At 42.9% G+C, this 22,624-nt stretch overlaps 1 protein-coding gene across 3 annotated transcripts in view; it reads right to left on the bottom strand.

Annotated features, from left to right (window-relative positions):
- TBC1D32 (TBC1 domain family member 32) overlaps nt 1–22,624 on the bottom strand; it is a 327,052-nt gene that overhangs the window by 58,836 nt on the left and 245,592 nt on the right. For all 3 annotated transcript variants that reach the window (XM_030198562.1, XM_030198561.1, XM_030198563.1), the window contains exons 28-30: nt 13,115–13,198; nt 10,180–10,249; nt 6,388–6,503 (exon numbers count right to left, since the gene is read on the bottom strand). In XM_030198562.1, the coding sequence (XP_030054422.1) occupies nt 6,388–6,503; nt 10,180–10,249; nt 13,115–13,198 (270 nt within the window). The remainder of the gene's footprint in view (nt 1–6,387; nt 6,504–10,179; nt 10,250–13,114; nt 13,199–22,624) is intronic.

Here is a 22,624-nt window from a genome sequence, read left to right on the forward strand (position 1 = left end):
ACAGACTATGAACTTTACCTCCAGGAACTTGTCCAAACCTTTTTTAAACCCAGATTCACTAATCACTGTTACCACATACTCCGGAAACAAGTTCCAGGGCATAACTATTCTTTGAGTAAAGCGAAGATACTTATCTGTAGCAGGTATTCTCTGAGGACAGCAGGCTGATTGTTCTCACATGTGGGTCGACGTCCGCATCGGCCCAGGAATCGGATGGCATTTTGCAAGCAAAATATAAAAAAAAGTTTTTGCCAGAGTCTTCTGGCGCGCGTGCAGTGCACACCGTGTATGCGCGGACTGATTTCCCGCCCGTTGCGTGAGCGCTTTCCCTCAGTTAAATCAAAAAGCATAAAGAGAAGCAAATAACAACTCCAAAAGGGAGGTGGGTGGGTTTGTGAGAACAAGCAGCCTGCTGTCCTTGAAGAATACCTGCTACAGGTAAGTATCTTCGCCTTCTCCGAGGACAAGCAGGCTGCTTGTTCTCACATGTGGGGTATCCCTAGCAACCAGGCTCACTCAAAACAATGAACATTGGTCAATTGGGCCTTGCAACGGTGAAGACATAACTCAGATTGACCTGAAACCATAAACAACTAACTGAGAGTGCAGCCTGGAACAGAACAAAAATGGGTCTAGGGGGGTGGAGTTGTATTCTAAACTCCAAACAGATTCTGCAGCACTGACTGCCCAAACCGACTGTCGCGTCGGGTATCCTGCTGTAGGCAGTAGTGAGATGTGAATGTGTAGCCTGATGACCACGTTGTAAACTTGCAAATCTCTTCAATGGAGGCTGACTTTAAGTGAGCCACTGACGCAGCCATGGCTCTAACATTATGAGCCGTGGCATAGCCCTCCAGAGTCAGCCTAGCTTGGGCATAAGTGAAGGAAATGCAATCTGCTAGCCAATTAGAGATTGTGCGTTTTCCGATGGCGACTCCCCTCCTGTTGGGATCGAAAGAAACAAACAACTGGGCGGACTGTCTAAAGGACTTTGTCCGCTCCACGTAAAAGGCCAACGCTCTCTTGCAGTCCAAGGTATGCAAACTGCTTTCGCCAAGGCGGGTATGAGGACGGGGAAAAAATGTTGGCAAGACAATTGACTGGTTCAGATGGAACTCCGACACCATCTTTGGCAGGAACTTAGGGTGCGTGTGGAGGACTACTCTGTTATGATGAAATTTGATATAAGGTGCATGTACTACCAAGGCCTGAAGCTCACTGACTCTACGAGCTGAAGTAATAGCCACCAAGAAAATGACCGTCCAGGTCAAGTACTTCAGATGGCAGGTATTCAGTGGCACAAAAGGAGCTTTCATCAGCTGGGTGAGAACGATGTTGAGATCCTATGACACTGGTGGAGGTTTGACAGGGGGCTTCGACAAAAGCAAACCTCTCATAAAACTAACTACTAAAGGCTGTCCAGAGATAGGCTTACCCTTTACACGTTGATGATAAGCACTAATTGCACTAAGGTGAACTCTTACTGAGTTGGTCTTGAGACCAGACTCTGACAAGTGTAGAAGGTATTCAAGCAGGGCCCGTGTTGGACAAGAAAAGGGATCTAGGACCTTGCTGTCACACCAGACGGCGAACCTCCTCCATTTAAAAGAGTAACACCTCTTCGTGGAATCTTTCCTGGAAGTAAGCAAGACTCGGGAGACACCCTCTGAAAGACCCAAGGAGGCAAATTCTAAGCACTCAACATCCAGGCCGTGAGAGCAAGAGACTGTTTTCTTTTGCACAAGGAAGTAGTACCTGGAACAGAATCCCAGCCCTTCTTCCCCTGGTGGAACGGGTTCAATTGCTTGGGCCTGTAGAAGGGCGGAGAGTTCCTCTACAAGTACCAGCTTGTGCTGGGAGCTGTAGGACTGAGCTCCCGGTGGGCAATTTGGAGGCTTGGATACAAGATTGAAGGTGTATTGTAACTGGACAATTTAAAGAACCCACCGGTCAGAGGTTATAAGAGGCCACCTTTGGTGAAAAAACATTAACCGCCCCCAAACCAGCAAGTCGCCCGGTACGGACACGTTTACTGAGGCTATGCTGAACTGGAGCCAGTCAAAAGCCCGTCCCTTGCTTTTGCTGGGGAGCCGCAGTGGCCTTAGGCGCAAGCTGTTGACGAGAATGAGCGCACTGGGACTGAGCCTGGGAGGCTGCCGAGAAGCAGAAGTGTACCTACGCCTAGCATAGGAATAGGGAGCACTCCTCTTCCCTCCAAAATACCTCCTAGATGAGGAGGTAGTAGCAGAAGATGCCCAGCGGGAGAGAGAATCCATAGCATAAGTACATAAGTACATAAGTACATAAGTAGTGCCATACTGGGAAAGACCAAAGGTCCATCTAGCCCAGCATCCTGTCACCGACAGTGGCCAATCCAGGTCAAGGGCACCTGGCACGCTCCCCAAACGTAAAGCATCATTATGCTTCTTGATCTGGTCAACTAGATCCTCTACTTTCTCACAAAAAAGGTTGTCCCCCCGGCAAGGAACATCTGCCATCCGCTGCTGGACTGAATAATCCAGGTCAGAGACACGCAGCCATGAGAGTCTGTGCATCACTATACCTTGGGCAGCAATCCTGGATGCTACATCAAAAGAGTTGAACGTACCCCTGGCCAGGAATTTTCGACACGCCTTCTGCTGTCTGACCACCTGGCGAAAAGGCTCGGCCTGCTCCAGAGGGAGTGCATCAACCAAGCTGGAAAGTTGCCTCACCGAGATCTGCAAGTGGACGCTCGTGAAGAGCTGGTAAGTCTGGATCTTGGCAGCGAGCATAGCGGCCTGATACGTCTTCCTCACAAAAGAGTCCAAGGTTCTAGATTCTCTGCCTGGGGGCGCTGAGGCATAGTCCCTAGTACTCTTGGCTCTTTTGAGGGCGGAGTCCACCATCATGGAAATGTGAGGTAGCTGAGACCTCATCAAACCAGGTTCACCGTGGATCCGATACTGGCATTCAGCTTTTTTTCGGGATCACGGGATTAGAGAGTGGGAACGAGCAGTTTCGCATAAGGACTTCCTTCAGTACATTATGCAAAGGAGCCATTGCAGCCTCTCTAGGCGGAGAAGGATAATCCAGGACCTTGAGCATCTCAGCCCTGGGCTCATCTTCAACCTCCATAGGGAAGGGAATAGCCGCAGCCATTTCCTGGACAAAGGAGGTAAAGGATAGACTCTCTAGTGGAGAAATTCTCCTTTTTGGTAGAGGGGAAGGTTCAGAGGGAAACCCATAGGACTTGTCAGAAGAAAAGTACCCGAGATCTTCCTCTTCCTCCCATGAATGCTCATCTTCAGTATCGGACAAGACACCACTCAGAGCAGTCCGAAACTTAGCCTGCCTCGACACCGAGAAGCGACATCCTCGATGGCGGTGCCGAGACGTTGACGCCTGCCTGGACTGCGGTGAAGCTTCCTCCACCGACGTTGAAGGGGAGTTGACCTGGGTGGCAGCCGACACAGATGCCGCAGGCAGCACCGAGGTCGGGGACGGGACCTCACCACAAGCGAAGGGCCAGATGCCGCTGCAGCAGACAGTACAGAAGGCGCAAGCACTCCCGACACCAAAGCAGACTGGCGCCGCAATCCTTCCAGAAGCTCTGGAAGCAGGGCCCTGATGCGCTTGTCGACAGCTGCCGTCAGACAAGGCTGCGGGGTCGGTAAAGGAGCCAGTGGCAGAATCTGTCGAGGCCTGGGAGCAGGTACCGGGTTGCCAGAAGACTGACGCATCGGCATCTCCTAAATAGAGGGGGAGCGATCCTCTCGGTGCCAACGCTTCTCGGGTTCCCTTGACACCCTAGCGCTCCTGGCACCGTGTGTCGAAGGAGAACGATGATGGTGCTTCTTTGCCTTCACTCAACACCCGTCATTGAGACTCCTCGGTACCGATGAGGATTTGGAATCCTCACGTCTCCTCGGGGCCAGGTCCGATGAAGGTCTGTCTCGGGGGGCCTGCATAACAGGAGGCCTTGAGGCAGGTGGAGACCCACTCGATGCCTCACTGCTCCCAGCGCAAACTGGTCTTTCAGCAGCCATTACCTCCGCTCCCAACGTCAATGCTTCCCACGATGTCGATGCCGCCGACCTCGGTACCGATGTCGATATCAACGACAAAAGACCGGACCGAGCCCCAAAAAGCTTTTCTCATTGGGCTTCTCGAGACACTTGGGTTCGTTTCTTCATACGAAGACACAGACTGCAAGCAGCTGGGCTATGGTCAGGCCCAAGGCACTGGATACACCAGGCATGGGTATCGGTACCTGAGATGGTCCGGTTGCACAGAGTACAACGTTTGAAGCCGCTGGGTGTCTTTGATGACAATAATAATAAAATAAAGAAAAAAAATTAGAAAAAAAATGAAAACTTAGACTCTTTCCTGGGCCTGAGAGGAGCGCAGAAAAAAACTACCCGCACCTCAACGCGGAGAAAAGAAAACTGAGGAAACACGCTCAAGGAACGGGCAGGAAATCAGTCCGCGCATGCGTGGTGCGCACTGCATGCATGCCAGAAGATTCTGGCAAAACTTTTTTTATATTTTGCTTACAAAATGCCGTCCGATTCCTGGGCCGACGTGGATGTCGACCCACATGTGAGAACAAGCAGCCTGCTTGTCCTTGGAGAAAAATATTTCCTCTTAATTGTTTTAAAAGTATTTCCATGTAATTTCATTGAGTGTTTTCTGGTCTTTGTAATTTTTGAAAGCGTGAAAAATCGATTCACTTTTACCCGTTCTACTCCACTCAGGATTTTGTAGACCTCAATCATATTCCACTTCAGCCATCTCCTTTCCTAGCTGAAGAGGCCTAACCTCTTTAGCCTTTCCTCATACAGGATGACGTCCATTCCCTTTATCATTTGGTCGGTCTTCTTTGAACCTTTTCTAATTCAATTCTTTTTTGAGATGTGGCGACCAGAACTGAACACAATACTCAAGGTGAGATCAAACCATGGAGCAATACAGAGGCATTATAATATTCTTGGTCTTATTTTGCATCCCTTTCCTAATAATTACTAGCACTTTTTTGGCTGCTGCCACACTGGGCAGAAGATTTCAGCATATTGTCTACAATGACACCTAGATCTTTTTCTTGAGTGCTAACTCTTAAGGTGGACCCCAGCATCAGGTAACTAAGATTTGGGTTATTCTTCCCAATGTGCATTACTTTGCATTTGTCCACATTAAATTTCATCTGCCATTTGGATGCCCAGTTGTAATGGGAGATTTTAAAGATTGCTTTTCAACCCTGCTCTAACCGACAGTCTACTTTAAAGTTCCTGTTTTCTGACCAAAACTAACTTTTTCTTGCAAAACAAGTTGAAGTCATGTCTCTGATTAATATGTGCAAAAGGGAAGTGGAGCATGTTTAAGGCTCAAGAGACAAGTCATCTGGCCAATGGTTTGTTTACTTGAAACCAAGAGCATGTGACTACATTCCCTTGCACGTCTTTGTAATTTTCCATGGCTCTGAAAAAAGTTTTAACCTAATAAAAAGGGGGGGCTTTGAACAGTGAAGCCAGAAGCTCATCTACGGATAGACGTATCGCATAGAAAGATCGCTCCTGATCACAAGACTTCAGGTTTTCACTGATTTTTTTTCACTCAAGGAATAGTTAAGCTCTAGAACTCTTTGCCAGAGGATGTAGTAATAGCGGTTAGAGTATATGGGTTTAAAAAATGTTTGGACAAGTTTCCGGAGGAAAAGTCCATAGTCTGCTATTCTACAGACATGGGGAAGCCACTGCTTCCCTGTGATTGGTAGCAAGGAATATTGCTACTATTTGGGTTTCTGTAGATACTTGTGACCTGGATTAGCTACATTTGGAAACAGGATACTGGACTAGATGGACCATTGGTCTGACCCAGTATTCTTATGTTCCTATGAAACAAGAGAGATCTGTTAGGCTCTGTGAAAAAGTGAAGACTGAGGGAAGTCCTGAGCAATAGTGATCAGTGACCAGCATGCATGAGTGCTGTTACTTTTCAAAAGCTTCTAGAATAATCTGAGATGTGGAAACCTTTCCATGCAGACTCTACTGGATGATGTCACCCACACAGAGACCATCTGTGATGACTTGCTGCTTGTCTTTGGAGAATAAACATTCCTTGATAAATTCCTGACTAAAGGTGTCACTGTTTACTTCACAGATTTGGGTTCTTTCCTCATCTGGCTACTGGTCCTCTCTCTAACATTTCTGCACAACCAGCTGAATGGCAATAGCTCATTATACCTACCCCTAAAAGGTGCTAGTGTGAGAACAACAGCATTCAAAACAAACAGAGAATCAGAGCATGGGTTTTGTACTCAGCAATGCTCCTGTTCTCAACAATATAATCTAACTTGAAAACAGAGGATGAAGCAATGTCTCATAATTCATAATCATCTAAAAAGGATACGAAGTGAAGACTTAATAGTGATTTGTTGTTTTTTCAGAAACTTCTCACTATGTTTCAAGACTTGTGTGAGGTTATGTTCTGCATTGTCTTTCAGCAGATTTAGGTATCTGCCATACCTAAAAAACCCCAAAAACTGTCAAATTTCTATTTAAAAGATTTTTGAAGTTATAAAAAAAAATAGTTTAATTAGTGCAAAGAACACAACATATAAAATGGTAGAAACAGATGAGTCCTTTAAAATATCCACTTTTTCTTCTGCTTCCTACAATGTTTATCCAACACATTATTAGCACATTTCAATATTTTTGTGTAATTTTGATGTCAATAGCCCTATGCAATCATTCCAATTTCCCTATTATGGCTTCTATACATAATATGAAGCTCTACTGTCAAAAGTGAGAAAAAGAAGGGAGCAATTCTATAAATGTGTGTCCCCTTTTAAGTGCTGCTTATGCTACGCAGCGAAAGCCTATTTTATAACAAAGGGGTGTCCAACCTCGGCCCTCACCAGGTTGGATTTTCAGGATTTCCCCAATGAATATGCATTAGATCTATTTGCATACAATAGAGGCAGTGCATGCAAATAGATCTCATGCTTACTCATTGGGGAAATCCTGAAAACCCGACTGGATTTTGGCCCTCGAGGACCAAGGTTGGACAACCCTGATATAATAGTATGTGTGCTCCAGATTCCATTATAGAATACTAGTGTAACCTGGCATTGGCGTGCCTAGCATTTACATACTCACAGTTACACCAGTCATACACCTTGCTTAATTGTGGTCTCGTAACTGCAGGAGGGATGTGCATAACTTATAGTATTCTGTAAGTTTTGCACAGGATGGTTCTACCCATGTCCCTCTCATGCTCCACCTATGTGAACGTCCCCTGGCATTATTTATTTATAACACTTATATGCTGCGCTTTCCCACTCATTAGCAGGTTCAATGCGACTTACATAATATAACAGGTTTACAAGATAACACAAAAAGGATAACAGCTGTAATATAGTGAATAAAGAGGTGAACAATAAAGTGGATAAGTAAAATGAGTAAGGGAGGAAGGTGGAAGAGGTATGGAGTGGGAAGAGGGTGTATATTGTGAAGAGTGTTGTTAATTAAGGAAGAATGTATAATGATGGTTGGAAGAGGGATAAATCAAGAAGGATAAATGGGGAAGCATATTTCAGATTCTGTCATATAGTCAAATCCGGGTAGCACATATGGACTCCAATTTAAGTCAAGTCATTTCTATAGGCTTGCTTGAAGAGGTAAGTTTTTAGCAGCTTCCGGAAGGGTAATTGGTCACTGACTGTTCGAATAGATCTTGGTAAGGCGTTTCAGAGTTGGCTGCCCATAACGGAGAAATTGGATGCAAAATATGTTTTGTACTTGATTCCTTTACAGTTGGAAAGATGTAAGTTTAGATAAGTTGGAAGGTCAATCAGATTGTACATGTAGTCTGGGGATTCTCCGTAGATAATCTTATGGATCATCGTGTGGACTTTGAAATTAATTTGTTGCATAATAGGGAGCCAATGCAGCTTTATACGGAGAGGTGTTGCGCTCTCAAACCGTGATTTACCAAAAATATGCACTTAGCAACTTATGCATGCCATTACAGAATAGCGCTTAGTCAATTTGATGCCAATTAAGTGTGTAAGCATACATTTACTTGTTTAAGAGCCTGTATTCGGTACATTTACATGCATAAATGGCGCAGGCATCTAGTTAAGGAACTGCACTTCAAATGCTCAAGCGATAAAGTTTTCACTTGTTGTTTGATGCATGTGCAATTTCTAAATTCGAAACAAACAAAAACTGGGTACTTAAGAAAAAACTAAAGGGACAATTTTCATAGAACTGTAAAGAGCTCCCAGAGAGCGAGAGAGAAAAAGACAGACAAAGAGAACTGGTATAAAAGCTCTAAAATATATACACGGCCTTTGTCCCAATACAGTTTGAAAATTACCTCAAATAAGCTCCCTATACTAGTCAGTATTAAAATATGCAAGGCACTTCAAACTGAAGCAGGTGTTAATACTCAACGTACGAAAAGATGCATTACTTATCTGTAGCAGTAGATTGTCTACAAGTATAGCAGAATAAGCAGACATGCAATCCCCATCCTCTTACTCTTATGGAGTTGTTCTAGTCAAGCTCTTATATAACCTGAGCAAGAAGTTTCATGTATGTCATGACAAGCCTTCCAGCGTCATTGAATAATATCAGTCACCCATGTGGCTCCTTTACCCACTGTCTTCAGATACCCATTATAGGTAAGTAATGCATTTTTTTGTACATTGAACATTAATATCAGCTTCAATGGGTTATGTCACCGTGTATCATTAGCAAACAAAAACAAACAGAAAAAAACCCACATTTTGTGTTTTGTTGTTCACTGATAATAGTGCATCATAAGTAGAAAGAGGGAGCACTATTTCAGAAAGAATGCACATGCTTTCCGAACACTGGAACCACCATGTATGTGTGAAAAATTGTGAATGCACAAACTAGAGCATGTGAAAACTCAGGAAAAGAATGGGGCCTCTTACTGAAATAGTGTGTCCTCTTTCCACATAGGGCTAGATGCCATATAAGGCACCTGAAAAATCCACGCAGAAGAAAAAATTTGCCTAGGTGTATTCTCTAAAGTATGCTTAAATTTTATAGAATAGGCTTAAATTTCCACAAGCTATACAGAATACACCGAGCGCCTCTCCACATGACCAAATTTAGTTGCAGCCATTTATGCCACATTTTACTGGGTGTAAATCCCGACACCTAAATTAGGCACAGAGCGGGTGTATTCTATAACAATGCGTATAGATTTTAGAAACGTCCACGCCTTGCCCATGGCCATGCCCCCTTTTCAACTATGTGACTTAGAATTTACACGCACATTACAGAATACGCTTAGCGAGTTCCGCACATAAATCAATACCAATTAGTGCTAATTGCTTAACATCCAATTGACAGTGCCGATTAGCTAGTTAACCAATTAAGTTACATACATTGTTATAGAACACACTTCCATTTCCACATGGAAATCAAGGCGCTATAAATAGAATTCAGCAGATAGTGCACTATGTCCAAATAGTGTGTACTACTATCGGAAACTAACAACAGGGCTATAAAAAACCGAAATAAAATGAAAATTCCCATAAATGACATGGGAAATGATACAAAATAAAATTTGATGTCTATCCATCCCTAATAAGACCAGCCTAATGGTTACAACATCATGCTGAAAAAACCAGGGAAGCCAGGATTCAAATCCTGCTAATGTTTCTCGTGACCTTAGTCAAAAACTCTCTTCTTCCTCAGGGACAATTAGGAAAATACTTACTGTACATGAATGTAAGTTGCCATGAGTTACCAATAAAAAGGAAAGAACTTATCAAAGTAAATAATATAGATGATCAATATTTATTAAATCCAGTTGATTTTGTCTCCATTCTAACAGTAAACTCAGACATGTAATTCCTTAACTGGACAATGTCAAATAATTCAATAGAAAGTATAGAAACTAATTTGTATAAATGTATAACTATTGACAAAAAACATGAGATTGATTTACTGTTCTAACAGTCTAGGACTGAATTAACAAATTACAGTAAGACTATGTTATCGACTGGACTGTATTTTGAAATAGGGCATTTACTTCCTGATTATGCCCCTCTCAAACTTTAGAACAATCTATTCATAAAATCATTTAAACCTGTATGATAATGAAGACGAGAGTCCATATAAATTCTGGCAAAAAAGAAGTGAATATTTTGATAAATTATACCTGATGGTCATTTTAATACCCAGCTTCTGAAGAGATGACAAGCTTTCGTTCTTCATATTTGTATCTGTAGCTATAAATAAGAAAAGAGTACATGTGTTCAAATCTCTTTAGCGACAGAATCCAACCAAAACTGACAATGTTGCCTTAATCACCAATATCAGAATTATAGAGATGTTACAGTAGGCAGTTTATAAAACAGAGGCAGTCTCCCTTGGGTGTTGGACGAAGTCTTAGATTTCCGTCTGTGCTTGTGGCACAGTGTGTATTTTGAGGAGTTTTGCTTGCTCTCCTTTTGTTTGTGGTCTCAGTGTGTGTGTGTGTGTGCTGGTTGTAACCAGAGTGTCCTTGATTGCCTCTCTGCAGTACAGCTGGCTCCTGTCTTCTGCCTCTGTTAGGCAGCCTTTGTGGTAAGCTCCCTGTTCCTACTTTGTTTGTTTAATTTCCCTTTATTCAGTGTTAACCCTTTATGTGCAGAGCTTGATATTTGCCTTCTGTGAGTCCTGCTTCTGTTAGGCAGCCTTTCTGTCCCTGGTTCCTGCTTTGTTTGTTTAAGTTTCCCTTTATTTATTTGTTACATTTGTACCCCGCGCTTTCCCACTCATGGCAGGCTCAATGCGGCTTACATGGGACAATGGAGGGTTAAGTGACTTGCCCAGAGTCACAAGGAGCTGCCTGTGCCTGAAGTGGGAATTGAACTCAGTTCCTCAGGACCAAAGTCCACCACCCTAACCACTAGGCCACTCCTCCACTCCTTTACTCAATGTTAACCCTTTATGTGCAGTGCTTGGTAGTTGTCTGCTATGAACGCTGCCTCTGTTAGGCAGCCTTTCTCTGGTGTCTGCCATATCCCTTTCTGTACTCTTGTGTGTCTGCTTCTTTCCTGTCCTTATTTGAAAGCTGCCTTTTCCTTCAGTCTGTTGTTCCCTGTTTAGCCATTCCTGTGGCGCTTCGCTCTTGTAGATTCCGTGTCTATAGTGTCCCATTCTGTCCCCAGCTTCCCCTTTTTCCCTGTGGGCTTTGCCCTCCGCTACCTGAGTTTCTGTGTAGCCTTTGTCTGTATTCCTTCCTAAGCCTCAGCCTAGGCACAAGGGCTCACAAACAGATTAACACCCATGCTCCCCTTTTGGAGTTGCGAACTATGAAATTTAAGCATGCATGTTACAGAATAGGGCATGGAGCAGATCCGCTTGTAACTCCTAATTACTGCCAACTGTGCCTGTTAACTCCAATAACTGATAGCTAGCACCTAATTGGCTAATTAGTTTTTGTACGGATCTGGGATCTGTGCCCAAAGCTGGGGGCTCAAATTTGCGCAACCTATACAGAATCCAGGGGTAAGCCTTTAATGGGTGGTTAATGTGCGGAAACAGGCTACCACACAACCGATTTAAGGGGTTTTGTGGTAGTTTGCATGTTTCTGTTTTTCAAGTTTTTTGAAATCTTTTTATTTGATGTGCAAGTCAACGTTACAAAGAAAAGGCAATACACATCAAGAAGCAGAATATAGAACCGATCACTTCTCAAATATAAAGACTCAGATAGGAACCTCTAATTTTTTAGAAAGATCTATATAACCCCCCCCCCCCCACTTGTTCCTCAGTGTCGTCCCCCCAAATCCCCTCCCTCCTCCTCCTCCACCTGCTAAAGTGAGTCGTATTCCAATAAGCATCACCTTGAGACAGGTCCACCAAATGTGTCCCATAGTTCCTCTCGCGCCACATTTTCTCTAACAAAGCACAGAAATAGCAGGAAAAATGTGATGGAGTCTGTCAGGAGTAAGATACCAATGATATATTATTTTAACCCTATTCTCTTGAAAGTTAACAGCAGTAAACAGACATGGCAATGCCATTTCCATTACCTTTCAATCACGCTCCTCATATTGTAAACCTAGCTCAGCTTCCCATTTAGCTCTATGAGACAGATCAAAGGATAATCTGTTCCTGAGATAAAGACACAGCACTGAGATTAATTTATGAGTACTACGGAAATCTTCACATAATTCTTCCAGGAAAGAGTTTTCCCACGTGACAACAGCCTTAATAGACTTTGAAGTTAAGAAGTTAGTGAGCTGCAAATAAGCAAAATGATCACTTGGCAGCAATTGATAGTCATGTGCTAACTCTTCAAAACGTGTTCAGTCAGCATCATCAAAACGTTGCCTCCAGGTAACTAACTGCATCAGAAGACAATGCCTAAAGACCTCAGGGCTTTGATCTGGTGGAAAAAGAGTTATTCACAATAGAAAACTCTGATAACTGAAAGTCTCAATCTCATCTCGAGCAAGCCCACACCCGAAGGGTGTAGCGAGTAGTGGGGCAGGTGGTCGCTGTAAGCTCCCTATGCTGAGGAGGCACCAACAACAAAGACACCAACCCGAGCCTGCTCCAACACAATACCACAGCTTATGAAGATGGGCTTGAAAGCACTCAACGGCCGCTCGCACCTGAGCTGCTTGATGATAAACACCAAGGCCTCCTTGCTTCTTATTCCTATAAGGAATGAAACAAGGCAATCTCGGACGTCAGTCATTCCATATAAAGCATGCTATGTGATTTGAAGATAAGAAACAAGCTCTAAGCAAAGGTACAGGGTAGTGTGCCTGTTTCTATGTGTTAAACCTTGCATTACCCAATTTTATAGAATTTTTCTGTCAGGGAGAATGGCATGGACAGACTATGGGCATAGAAGTCATTTTGCAGTTAACTTGTTGCACTTACCACACACTAACAGCCCAACCCAGAGTTAGTGCTGGACCACTGACCACCTATGAGATGCTAAGTGCTTCTGTGTTAACTGGGAGGTATCATGCATTAATTAGTTTGTGGCTTGCTGCACAATAAAATCCAGCATTACAGCGTGGTAAGCCTAATAGTTAACACACTTTAATAAAAGGGTCCCTTAACTTTTAGAAGTAAAAAGAAGAATCGCTTACCATTGTATTCTGTAGTGTTGAAATAAGAGTCATCTGGGCTTTCAGAAAGATGTAAAACAAACTTTTCTAATAACTCCACCAAACCTGTAATAGGTAGGAAAACCGACAATGATATTCAATATCACAAACTACTTGAGCAAAACTACTAAGTTATTCAACAGATAGTACAAGATCTTTTAAATTCCTAAATTACTATTTATACCTATAAGGAGGAATGAAGTCAAAGCATGTGTTATGTTTTTGTATTCATAACACAATTTTTACCATAAATTACATTTCTAATAGTTCACCCAAGAATCTGCTCAGCATGAGGTGAAAGGAAACATTTATTATACTTAGATACTGCTCTCCAAGGATTCCTTTGGGATCTGTTAAATTATTTTGGCATAAAAAGAAAATTAACTATGATTAGACTAGTATATCTCATATTTTGTTTCTACGTGCAACTTTCAATTTTAAATATGGAGAAAATCAGCAGCCAGATTGAACAATGTCTTGATAATTATTATGATATGCACATTTATTTATTTATTTTCAGCACTTGGGGATCATTTGTGGTATAACAAGTGCTGAAAGAGGAGTCACGTGATGCGGTGGAAGCAGTAACAGCGTTTCTGTGCTGCTCCGAGTGCCCTGCCCGCCCCCGCTCGAAACCGCCGTAGAAACAACCTCAAAAACCTGATCGGACCATACAAACGAGCAGAGGAAGGTGCATGGAACAATATTTAGTTCCTATGCCGCCCGGAAGCACAAGAAAAGGCTCGAAAAGCGACAAAGAAAAACTCCCCGCGGCAAACAGTGATTCCAAGATGGCGGCCGCATCTCCGCGAGGCGAGGCTGAATTTTCCGCCCGACAGCTAGCACAATTGGTAACGGCGGTGGGAACAGCATTGGAACCACGCTTTACAGCATTAGAGAGCCGATTGGGGAAAATAGATGGCACATTGGCGGAAATAACAAGCAAAACGGCGGAGGTTGAAAAACGAGTATCAGACCTAGAAGACACGTGGCAGCAACGTGAGCCTGATATAACTAACTTAAAGCAACAATTAGCCATCCAGGCAGAAAAACTGGATGAGCTAGAGAACAGAACCAGGCGATGCAATCTCAGACTGGTGGGCCTGCCTGAAACCATACCAGACAAGAATCTAAGTACAGTGCTGGAAACATGGCTATCTAAAGAATTTGCTATATCAGACAGCAGAGGCCATCTTTGTATCGAACGGGCCCACAGACTGGGGAGACCGGGTCAGCCGGGGTCCAGACCCAGAGTGGTTATAATAAAAGTTCTCAACTATCTTCACAAAGAAGAGATTCTACAGGGATACCGACAGAAAAGAGACACTTTAAGATACGCGGACAATCAAATAAGAATATTTCAGGATTATTCAGCTAGCGTGCAGGAGAGGAGACGCAAATTCCACCCGATTTGCACCTCACTTATTGACAGAAATACTCGGTTTATGCTCCTGTACCCAGCTACACTAAAAATTATGAAAGATGGAAAATGGATATCCTTCATCTCGGAACAATCTGCGACACAATTTATCAATCAGGAACTGCAAGGACCAGCAACACCAACGTGAACTTGTTCCAAAACTGTGGTAAACAGACTCTGAAATTGATAAGACAATTCTGCCAGATCAGATGTCACCTTTTGAGAACTTAAACTGTCCTAGGCCAAAGGTAAAATGATATGTCTGGGGGGGAGCGGGGCACTCAGCACGGTGTGACTAGGCCTTGATGGGGAATGTCCTTTCAAGGCACTTTTTGGGAGAAGGGGAGTGGGGAGAAGGGGTAAACACGAGGACAAGGGGAGGGTTGGGGGGGGGGGGAAGCCACATTAACGGGAACTAATGGAAAGAGAATTAGTGGGGTAAAGAGAGAGGGAATCACTGGTACCTATGATCACATGAGAGTTAATTTGAATCTTGGTCTTCAAATACAGGCAGCATGCTCCTGGGGGGAGGCTGGGCCCCCGGGGGTAGGTCAGGAACCACTATTGATAGTATCCCCAAAGCCAGAGAGTCATTAACCACTCTGGAGTAAAGATCTTGTCGTGGAATGTCTCAGGCATCACATCGCCAGTGAAGAGATATAAGATCCTGTCTCAGATAAAGCGTCATAATATAGACTTTGCATGCTTGCAAGAAACAAAATTATCAGATACTGAACATAGAAAACTCTGTCAGCAGTGGGTGGGTGAGAGCCATTTTTCCTCCTCGGGCAACAGGAAGAGCGGGGTTGCAATATTAGTACGCAAGGGGTTACCTTGCACCAATACCCTGATACACAAAGACTCAGAGGGACGTATAGTGCTAATCCGTGTCAATTTCCAAGGTCAGAGCTTTTATTTGTGTGCGATATATGCACCAAATTCTTATGACCCAAGATTCTTCCAGTCCTTAATAGCATTAGGGCTGCAATATACTGATGCCCCCTGGGTGTGGGCGGGAGATTTCAATCAGGTACAAGACCCGTCCCTGGATAGATCATCACCTGTGGCGGTACCAGGAATAAGTAAGGGGAAGGGGATCCCAGCACTTTGCCAACACTTGCACTTAATTGACCCGTGGCGCTCCCTACACCCGACAACAAAGGACTATACCCATCAGTCAAAAGCCCACCAATCCTGGTCTAGAATCGATTACATACTTATATCACAATCTTGGTTTTTCAAAGTTCAACAAGCAGTTATTGGCCCTATGGAAATCTCAGACCATAGTATGATATGGGTGGAACTCGATATAAGAGAGGGAGGGAGAACAGCCAACCATTGGAGATTCCCTGCTTACCTCTACAGGGACAAACACTTCCTAGACCACTTAATGGGAAAATGGAAATTGTACGAGGACATGAATTATCCCACATGTGACTCGCCCATATTATTCTGGGAAGCATCCAAAGCGGTCATGAGAGGGGAAGTAATAGCGTTCCAGAGTGCTAGGAAAAAACGATTAGCAGCGGGCATTTTGCGTCTAGAAATCGAATACAAGAAAGCAAAGAGGAAACACATAGCACAACCCTCCCCCGATAATAGGGACTCCATGTCAGCGGCTCTGGTGGCACTCAATTCACTCATCCACGAGCAAGCCTCGAAGCAATTAATGGCTCGATGGCGGAACTTCCAACGCTTTGGGAATAAATCGGGTAAGCTACTAGCAAGAATAGCAAAAACGCAAACCTCCCAACGATTCATTTCAGTGATTACGAACTCCAAGGGGGATAAGCTAACTAAATTACCAGACATAGTTAATACATTCCAGGAATATTTTAAAGAAACGTATAGTGCCAAAGATAGGGTTAGGGGTCCTATGACCCGAGACTACCTAGAAGATGCAAAAATGCCCCAACTCACAGAAATGGCTCGCCAAGCACTGCTAACCCCTCTTGCAACACAAGAGGTTCTCAACGTATTGAAAACCCTGAACCCGGGCTCAGCACCTGGCCTCGATGGCTTCTCTAATGAATACTATAAGATGCTAGGCCCCCAGGTGTGTGGTGCCTTGGTAGATTACTTTGAGGCAGTGGTGGCTAGAGGATTCTTCTCACCAAGGGAGAATGAAGCCTTAATAACATTAATCCCCAAACCGGGTAAACCAAAAGATTTGGTAGAGTCCTATAGACCCATCTCCCTCATCAATGTAGATGTTAAGATCCTATCCAGAGTGCTAACAAATAGACTGACAGCTTATATCCCAAACCTAATAGGAGAACACCAAGTGGGATTTGTCAAGGGCCGGCAAGCGGTAAGACAAGTTCGGAAAGCACTCCTTACAGTGGCTTATGGGCAAATTACGGGTGACCCCTTATTGCTGGTTAGTCTTGATGCGGCTAAAGCTTTTGACAAAGTTAATGGAGAATACCTGTTCCAAGTGCTCGAGTACATTGGTCTTAATGGTTGGTTTCTGCAAGCAATCCAGACACTATATAATAACACCACAGCACAAATATTGATTAACGGCACTAGATCTATGCCCTTTCGAGTAGAACGGGGCACAAGGCAGGGGTGTCCCTTGTCGCCCATCCTATTCCTCCTCTACCTAGAACCACTTCTACGTACGATTCTGCTAGACCACGACATACGAGGAGTAACACTTCATGGACAACAAATAAAAGTGCTAGCTTTTGCAGACGACATGTTCCTTACACTCACACAGCCGAGGCCCTCAGTCTTACGGTTGCTCGAAGTCATAGAAGAATTTGGGTTCTACTCAGGATTACAATTAAACCTACACAAATCAATAGCTCTCCCGATCCAGGAGGAGGTGAGGGAGGGGTGGAGTGGCTCATTCCCTTTTCAGTGGGCTGAGGACAACATCAAGTACTTGGGAGTTTTCATCCCAAAAAACTTAGCGAACTTGTATAAAGAGAACATAGGCCCACTGAAGGTTAGAACTAAGGAAACACTACGAGGTGGACGTACATCTTCCAGATGATTCCAGCCACATTGGGATATAAAGAGGAGGTCTGGCTCAATACAACCCTCACTGCATTCTTATGGCAAGGTAAACGGGCACGCACAGGACTGAGAAATCTTATGAAACCCTGCTCGGGAGGGGGACTGGGACTACTTGATCTAAAACTCATAGCGACAGCATGTGGCCTGAGACATTTATCAGACTGGTTTAGAGGAAAAGAGTTTTTTTCTTGCACAAAGATAGAAACCACATTGATGGCACCGATGGACTTTGCTTACTGGCTTCATGCTTCAGCAAAAGAACTCCCACCATTGGGTCAGTATGGGTACATTATAAATCCTTTGCGTAAAACATGGAAATGGCTGGGTAAGAGGTACAAATGGAACAAAGCAGTAACTTCACTGCTCCCAATTAAAGGTAATTTAGCATTCCCAGAGGGGGGAGGCTCTGCCTTGTTCAAAAAATGGGAGAATTGTGGCATTAAGTACTTGTTTCAAGTGGTGTCGGAAGACGGGAATATTAAACCCTTCAGAACCCTGTGTGAAGAATTTGGTCTGGGACAGAAAGACCACTTCCAGTACTTACAACTTCAACACTATGTTAGGTCTCTGCCCGCAACAGACCTTACACAGCAAAAATGGGACTCTATGAATGATCTTCTCGGCCTAGATGCCCAACTAAAAATACCCCTCCGTTACTTCCATCGCCACCTGCGAGATTCGCAGGGGACGTCAGATTATACAAACATCTCACAACAGTGGCATCAAGAACTGAGATGGAAACCCAACTCTGAGCAAATAAAACTGTGTCTGACAGGTGTATACCAGATGACAGAGAATGTGGCATGGCAGGAGATGCAATACAAATTTATTTTACGGCTTTATATTTCACCACACAGAGCCTTTAAAGCGACCATCAGACCTACAGATGACTGCCCAAAGTGTGGACAGGTGGGAGCCTCCTTGGGGCACATGTTTTGGTTCTGTTCAATGGTGTTCCAATTCTGGAAAACGCTGGGACAACATGTATCTCAGATGTGGAAAGTACAATGGCAACCATCACCAGGCCAACTCTTTGAAGTTTACAACATCCGAGGAAAATCACCTGAGGGACTAAAAGCTTTTCTGAAAAGGGCGACCTTGATGGGCAAGCGGACAATTACACAATTATGGTTACAACCAGAGGCCCCTGGAGTTCAGCAATGGAGAGGAGCCATGATGCAATGTTGCATGCTGGAAAAGAAAAGAGTGGGAGACTTGGCTTCTACAAGGGGAGACCAATTTTGTAAAATATGGTCCCCGTTTTGGGACACCCTCACCCCAGTTGGGAGAAGCAGGATTCTAAACTGTTAATAGGTCCAGTAAGTGGAGGTGGAGGGAGGGGAAATAGGGGGGGGGGGGGAGTGAACATATGGGGAATGTATACGCTCACTGTTGCATATTAAATATAAAAGTTCACTAAGTATAGCTATAAGTTCGACCACTGTTAGGCGATCTCTTTTCTTTTGTGTCAATTGTTGGACTAGGAAAGAAGGACTAGACACTATACAACAAGTTAAAGTTTAATGTGAGGATACTAATGGGAGGGGAGGGGAGAAAAGGGTGGGAGAAAACATTGATGATGCTGTTATACAGTGTATATACAACGATGACCTGTTTATATGTGTACAAAATGCTTGAACATGTTTGCAATGTCAATTCTCATCAATAAAAACTGTTTATACAAAAAAAAAACAAGTGCTGAAAGAAATTAGTGTATAATTCAGTCATATTATTACAATGCAGGTCAGGCAGGGTTTGAGTATATTAAAAACCATATTTATCAGCAAAATGGCGGAATGATTTACCAGTTTCAAATAAGGATTACCTCCTGCTATCAAATGTTTCTTAAGACTTTGAAAAAGTATTTGTTTGAAAAATATGTAGTGGGTAAATTAGAGGGTATGAGCTGTTTCTTTTTTTATTCTTATTTGTTATATTGCAAACCTGTTGATATATTGGGGGGTCCTTTTACTAAGGTGCGCTGAAAAATGGCCTGCGGTAATGCAGACGCGTGTTTTGGCCGTGTGCAGAATTATTTTTCAGTGAACCTACAAAAAATGCCTTTTTTTAAAACGAAAACAGACATGCAGCAAAATGAAAATTGCCGCATGTCCATTTTGGGTATGAGACCTTACCACCAGCCAATGACCCAGCGGTAAAGAATCCAGGCGGTAATGACCTGTGCGCGTCCATTATGCGTGTCCGAAAATAAAAAATATTTTTCAGACGCACATATCGGACGTGCGCCAAAAATGAAATTACCGCAAGACCCACGTGGTAGTCGTGCGGTAACTCCATTTTGGCATGCATTGGGCGCACGTAGACGCTTACGCGGCTTAGTAAAAGGGCCACTTAATTTCTTTTGTGAATTGCACTGAACTCTTTTTGAGTATGATTAAAAAGAAATATAGTAAAGTAAAACTAGACATGACCACTAAGCTTCAGAGAGACTTCTATTGCCCTGGTATCTGACATTTGGAAAGATCTGATAAGAAGGGAAGTTGTGCTTTGGCTGTGAAAATCAAGACTTGATATTTTTAGCATCGTTCAGGTGTAGAAATTCAAAAGATGGCACATATGCTTATAGTAGAAGAATAGTGCTTAGACGCTTTGTTAGTAAAAATCAAATTAAATTTGGAGATTTAAAATCTGCACAACTCTGGTTAAATTTGTCTAGCCAATTCATGCCTGAAAATAGGAGACAAAATGTTTATATGTTTATTTCAGGCATCGGTGATATTCAGTGCCAGTGCCTACATAAATTGAACTCATCAGAACTTTGCAGCCAGCTATGAGATGAGTAACCATTTCCAGCTCCTTTTAACAGAGTATCTAGATCTGCCCTTAAAGAGCAGTTCCCTGCTTCTCCTTACATAGCAAGTTAAACATACAGACATCTTTCAGCTTTAGTCAGATAATTGCATTGGTTATTTGGCTAAAGATAATGGCATAGATTTACATGGTCTTTAGCATTACTGCGTTAGCTGAAAATTCACACCTTCTAGACTAAAAGCCTGATTTAATACCTTATTTTTATTTTTTTAAATACCATATGCGGAAACAAGAAGTCATGTCCAAGGGAAGGCTAAGGGCCAGTGCAAGCAGCCAGTATGAGTTGCTACTTGCTGCTGGTAAAAACTGAAGGTTTAAAAAAAAAAAAAACACTGTGTGTGTGTGTGTGGGGGGGGGGGGGGGGGGGGGGGGGGAGAGTGGAATCCAGAGACCTGATCATCTGCAAGGGAAAAGAAAGGATAGATGTTGGGCAGGGTCGTCTGGGTATCTGGCTACTGTCCTGACTTGGACAACCAAACGAAGTAGGAATAGTGATATATGTTGAAACATGGAATGCAGAAGATGTAGGCTCAATCATTCCAGAATCCCAGGCTTTAAAAGTTTTAGGAAAATTCCATGATAACTATTCTAGTGTACATAGTTCCCACTCTAACCCACATGAACTAATGATCAACATACACGCTGAAAAACAAGAACATATGTGAAGAGAGAGGATGACATTGTGCAGAGCAAATCACGAAGATAAAAAAGTCAGAATGAAGTTAGTTTTCAGTTGGAAAGAGCTTTGTCAACTCTAGAGTAATTATTATCTAAAATGCAGTTGTCAGGATTTACAAAATAAAAAAAAAAATATTTAACTGATACATATCCTTTATATTATTCATTATTTTTTTTCAAATCATCAATTTGAATCTTCAGTGGACTAAGGACTTGTTTACTACAGCTTTTTATTTTCATTCTGTGTTAAGACAAAACTTTACTAGAATCCTAATTAATAAAATGCTTCTCTTGTGGAAAATTCCTTTTATTACATAATTCAGAATGTTTCTCTGAGGAACTAACATTAGCAGGTGTCCCAAGACGATATACAAAACCCTAGCTGAACTGAATATATGAGATTTTACTATGCAGTAGCTAAGCTGAAACAAGCAGATAAAAATCTACACAACACAAACCAGGCATATATAGAAAAATGAATTCTCATTTTTAGAAAGTGACATATCTCAGAAGTTCAACTTTAAATAACACTCAGATGTTATGGCTATGTCTTAATATAATATCTTGGTGGAAGTAACAATGTTGTCTGTTGAGAATTGACTACAATTAACAAACTGCAATTTAACAAAGGATTCCCAGAACTTGTCAAACAATGCCTTAGCATTTGTACTATTTTTATTCAAAGGTCTGCATTAATCATGGTTCCCTCAATTCTGGTCACCTCATCTCAAAAAAGATATAGTGGAATTAGAAATAGTGCAGAAAAGGGCAACAAAATGATAAAGGGGATGGGACACTTCCCTATGAAGAAAGACTGAAGCATCTAGGGCTCTTCAGTTTGGAGAAAAGACAGCTGAGGGGAGATATGATAGATGTCTATAAAATAATGAGTGGAGTAGAAAGGGTAGACGTGAAGCGTCTGTTTAATCGTTCCAAAAATATTAGGACATTCAATGAAACTACAAAGTAGTACATTTAAAACTAATTGGAGAAAATTTTTCACTCAGCGTAAAATTAAACTCTAGAATTCGTTGCCAGAGAATGTAGTAAAGGCGGTTAGCTTAGCAGGGTTTAAAAAAGGTTTGGCCGGCTTCCTAAAGGAAAAGTCCATAAACCATTATTAAAATGGACTTGGGGAAAATCCACTGCTTATTTCTGGTTTAAGCAGCATAAAATGTTTTGTACTTCTTTGGGATCTTGTCAGGTATTTGTGTCCTGGATTGGCCACTGTTGGAAACAGGATGCTGGGCTTGATGAAACGTTGGTCTGTCCCAGTATGACAATACTTATGTAAGCTGAGAGGGAGTCTTCCAGCTGCATCTCTGCAAGTGGGGGATAGTGTTTCAATGGTCTTCAATTGCTAAGGACAGGCAGATTCCCTGGAGTCCTGCCCAGTTTGCCTGTCCCTCACTATTGAAAATGTGACAGTGAAACAGCACCCCCTTCGCTAGCAGGACTATAGGTGGAAGACTCCTGTTCAGCTTAGATGGAACAGTGTGCAGAATGCTATCTTATCTGTTGGATCTGCACTGATTCAC

The sequence above is a fragment of the Microcaecilia unicolor genome, chromosome 3 (assembly GCF_901765095.1).
Source record: "Microcaecilia unicolor chromosome 3, aMicUni1.1, whole genome shotgun sequence".
Classification (NCBI taxonomy): Eukaryota; Metazoa; Chordata; class Amphibia; order Gymnophiona; family Siphonopidae; genus Microcaecilia; species Microcaecilia unicolor.